We start from the raw sequence: 2,737 nt of genomic DNA, 5'->3' as shown, positions 1-2,737 counted from the left end.
CACGGGGATTGCCCACTGAGGAGCAGTTTTCCCATTTCTTAGCCTTTCTGCCTGGGGTTTAGTAGGACCCACCTTCCATGGTGCTCAGCTGGGTCACTTCTCGTGGATGGTTGAGCACAGAATGGAGGATCTTCCCTGTTCTGTAGCACAGGAGACCAAATTTCTGTGTGAACCTGGTGGGAGGGGTGGATTGGGGCATTGAACTGGGCTGCAGGAGATCTGAGTTGGACTCCCTGGTGTGACCTGGGCTTTGTTGGTGACTTTAGAGCAGCTTGGTTCCTCCTGCATGCTCCAGATGCAAATAAGACTAAATAAAACTCCCTTTATCTGCTTGGCTTTAAGTCCTCCATGCTAGGGACCACCTCACTTGCGTCAACACCCAACGAGGCTGGGGTCTCTGTGGGGATGCGATGTGCTGGCTGGAGGCACCACCACCTCCTGAGTCATTGTCAATTGCACTGAGGTGGCACTGCCAGCCAGAGAGTGAGCCGTGCTTGTGGATAGCTTTTGGATAGTCACAGCCAAGTGTTGATGGCAACCTTGATGGGAGGGGAAGGGAAGGGTGCAAATATAGTGATGATGACAGCATGGACCATGCAACATGTCACAGCTCTGTGGCATTGGGGTTTTCTCATCTAATGCACCTCTTCCAGGGACCTCCATATCCTTACAGCCTCTTTGCTTTCCCTCCAGGGTCATGGCGAACCTAACAACTCCTCCAGCCTGGACCAGAGTCATCAACAGCTCCTTGGACCCAGATGGTGCAGGAGACAATGTCTACAAGTGTGTGTTTGATGAGGACTTCAAGTATGTCCTGCTGCCTGTCTCCTACGGCATCGTATGCGTGGTGGGGCTCTTTCTCAACCTGCTGGCTCTCTACGGCTTCATCTTCAGGATCAAGACCTGGAACGCCTCCACCACGTACATGTTCAACTTGGCCGTGTCCGACACGCTCTACGTGGTCTCCCTGCCCCTCCTGGTGTATTATTACGCCATGGGGGACAACTGGCCCTTCAGCGTGGGCTTGTGTAAGATAGTCCGCTTCTTGTTTTACACCAACCTCTACTGCAGCATCCTCTTCCTCCTCTGCATCAGCATCCATCGATTCCTGGGCATCTGCTTCCCGCTGAAGTCCCTGCAGTGGGGACACGTTCGCTACGCCCGGAGGGTGTCAGTCATCGTATGGGTGGTAACTGTCGTGTGCCAGTCACCCGTGCTCTTCTTTGTCACCACCAGCGTGAAGCGTGACACCATCACCTGCCATGACACATCCAGCAAGGACCTCTTTGGACAGTTTGTCATTTACAGTTCGGTGATGCTAGTTCTGCTCTTCTGCATCCCTTTCCTCATCATCATCATCTGCTACTGCCTAATGGCCCGGAGGCTGCTGCAGCCCACACGGGGCATCTCCCGGTTGTCCCGATCCAAAAAGAAGTCAGTCAAGATGATCATCATCGTCTTGGTGGTCTTCATTGTTTGTTTTCTTCCTTTCCACGTCACTCGTACCTTGTATTACTCCTTCCGGAGCTGGGACTTGAGCTGTCAGACCCTCAACGCTATCAATTTAGCCTATAAGGTGACTCGTCCCCTAGCTAGCACCAACAGCTGCTTGGATCCCATCTTGTATTTCTTAGCAGGACAACGATTTATGAAGTTTGCGGGCAACAAAATGCCAGGGAAGCCTCCAAATGAAATGGCGCTGGGTATCGTGCCCAACAGTCACCTGGGAACCAACAGTGACACGGACACGTTATCCAAGGATGTGAAATCCTAGCTCTGCTCCGGCACGGCTGGCACCGTCTCCGTGACGGAAGGGTTTATCCCAGGTGTGAAGGGAGGTCAGGAGATTGCGGGACCCGAGACTTTTGATGTTTGTGATGCTTTGGCTTGCACCCACTTCAGCATGATCCGTGTTAAACACGTTCCTCTGCTTGTCGCTGTTTCAAACGTATTTTTTTCAGGAAGATGCTGCTGTGGTTATACAGAAAGCCCGGATCTCCTCCTCTTTATCCAAGCCTCTCTGTTCAACCTTGAATGGCATTTCTCCACCGGTGAGGCTGGGTGACCTCTATCATGGTGGCCAAATCTGTTAAAAAAAAAAAAATCACGCCCTGTATGCTTTAGATCATTTTCTAAAGCAGAAACATTATGTGCAAAAGGTCCCCCTAAAGAAATCCATCTGCTGTTCTCCAGATTCCCTGGCACGGAGGTAGCAAGAGCTTCTCTGTGCCTTGGCAGGGAAGGAAAGGCTGTCGGTAGATGAGGAGTGTCAGCTGTGGTTCTGCTAAACAGGTCGATTAAAATGTCAAATGCAAATACCACCCACAGCGGGAAAGGGTCTCCCACGGATTTGCGTCCCTGGAGAAATGCACTCCCAGCTTCAAGCCCCAGCATCTGCTGGCAGAGCCTGGAGAGGACTCCTAGCTCCTGTCCAAGGGCTGGCTTCCCATTAGAAAGGATGCTGGTGGACCCTCCATCCCACTGGAGTTTACTAGTACCATCCCACTAGAGTTTACTGGTACCATCCCACTAGAGTTGACTGGTACCATCAAGCAGGTCCCCTGTAGGTTTCTCCAGTGGGGTCAACATCTTCCAAGAGACCTGTTAGTGCTTCTCAGCCACAACGTTCACCCTTAAAAAGCTTTTAGGAACCCGTAGCTTGCTTTCAGCTGCTGACTTCAATAATCATCTCCAGCTCATTAAAATTCAGGGTGAGCTCTTCATGTTTTGTTTTTAA

General features: G+C 51.3%; 1 protein-coding gene across 1 annotated transcript; it reads left to right on the top strand.

The window, feature by feature from the left end:
* The first annotated feature begins 697 nt into the window (after window positions 1–697).
* On the top strand, window positions 698–1,774 carry P2RY2 (purinergic receptor P2Y, G-protein coupled, 2). Its single transcript, XM_010084800.1, has one exon. The coding sequence runs from the start codon at window positions 698–700 to the stop codon at window positions 1,772–1,774; it is 1,077 nt and encodes a 358-aa protein (XP_010083102.1).
* Window positions 1,775–2,737: the final 963 nt, after the last annotated feature.

This window comes from Pterocles gutturalis, unplaced genomic scaffold (genome assembly GCF_000699245.1).
Source record: "Pterocles gutturalis isolate BGI_N339 unplaced genomic scaffold, ASM69924v1 scaffold13525, whole genome shotgun sequence".
Classification (NCBI taxonomy): domain Eukaryota; kingdom Metazoa; phylum Chordata; class Aves; order Pterocliformes; family Pteroclidae; genus Pterocles; species Pterocles gutturalis.
The sequence above is the reverse complement of the archived record's forward strand: the minus strand, read 5'-3'. Positions and strand labels throughout refer to the sequence as shown.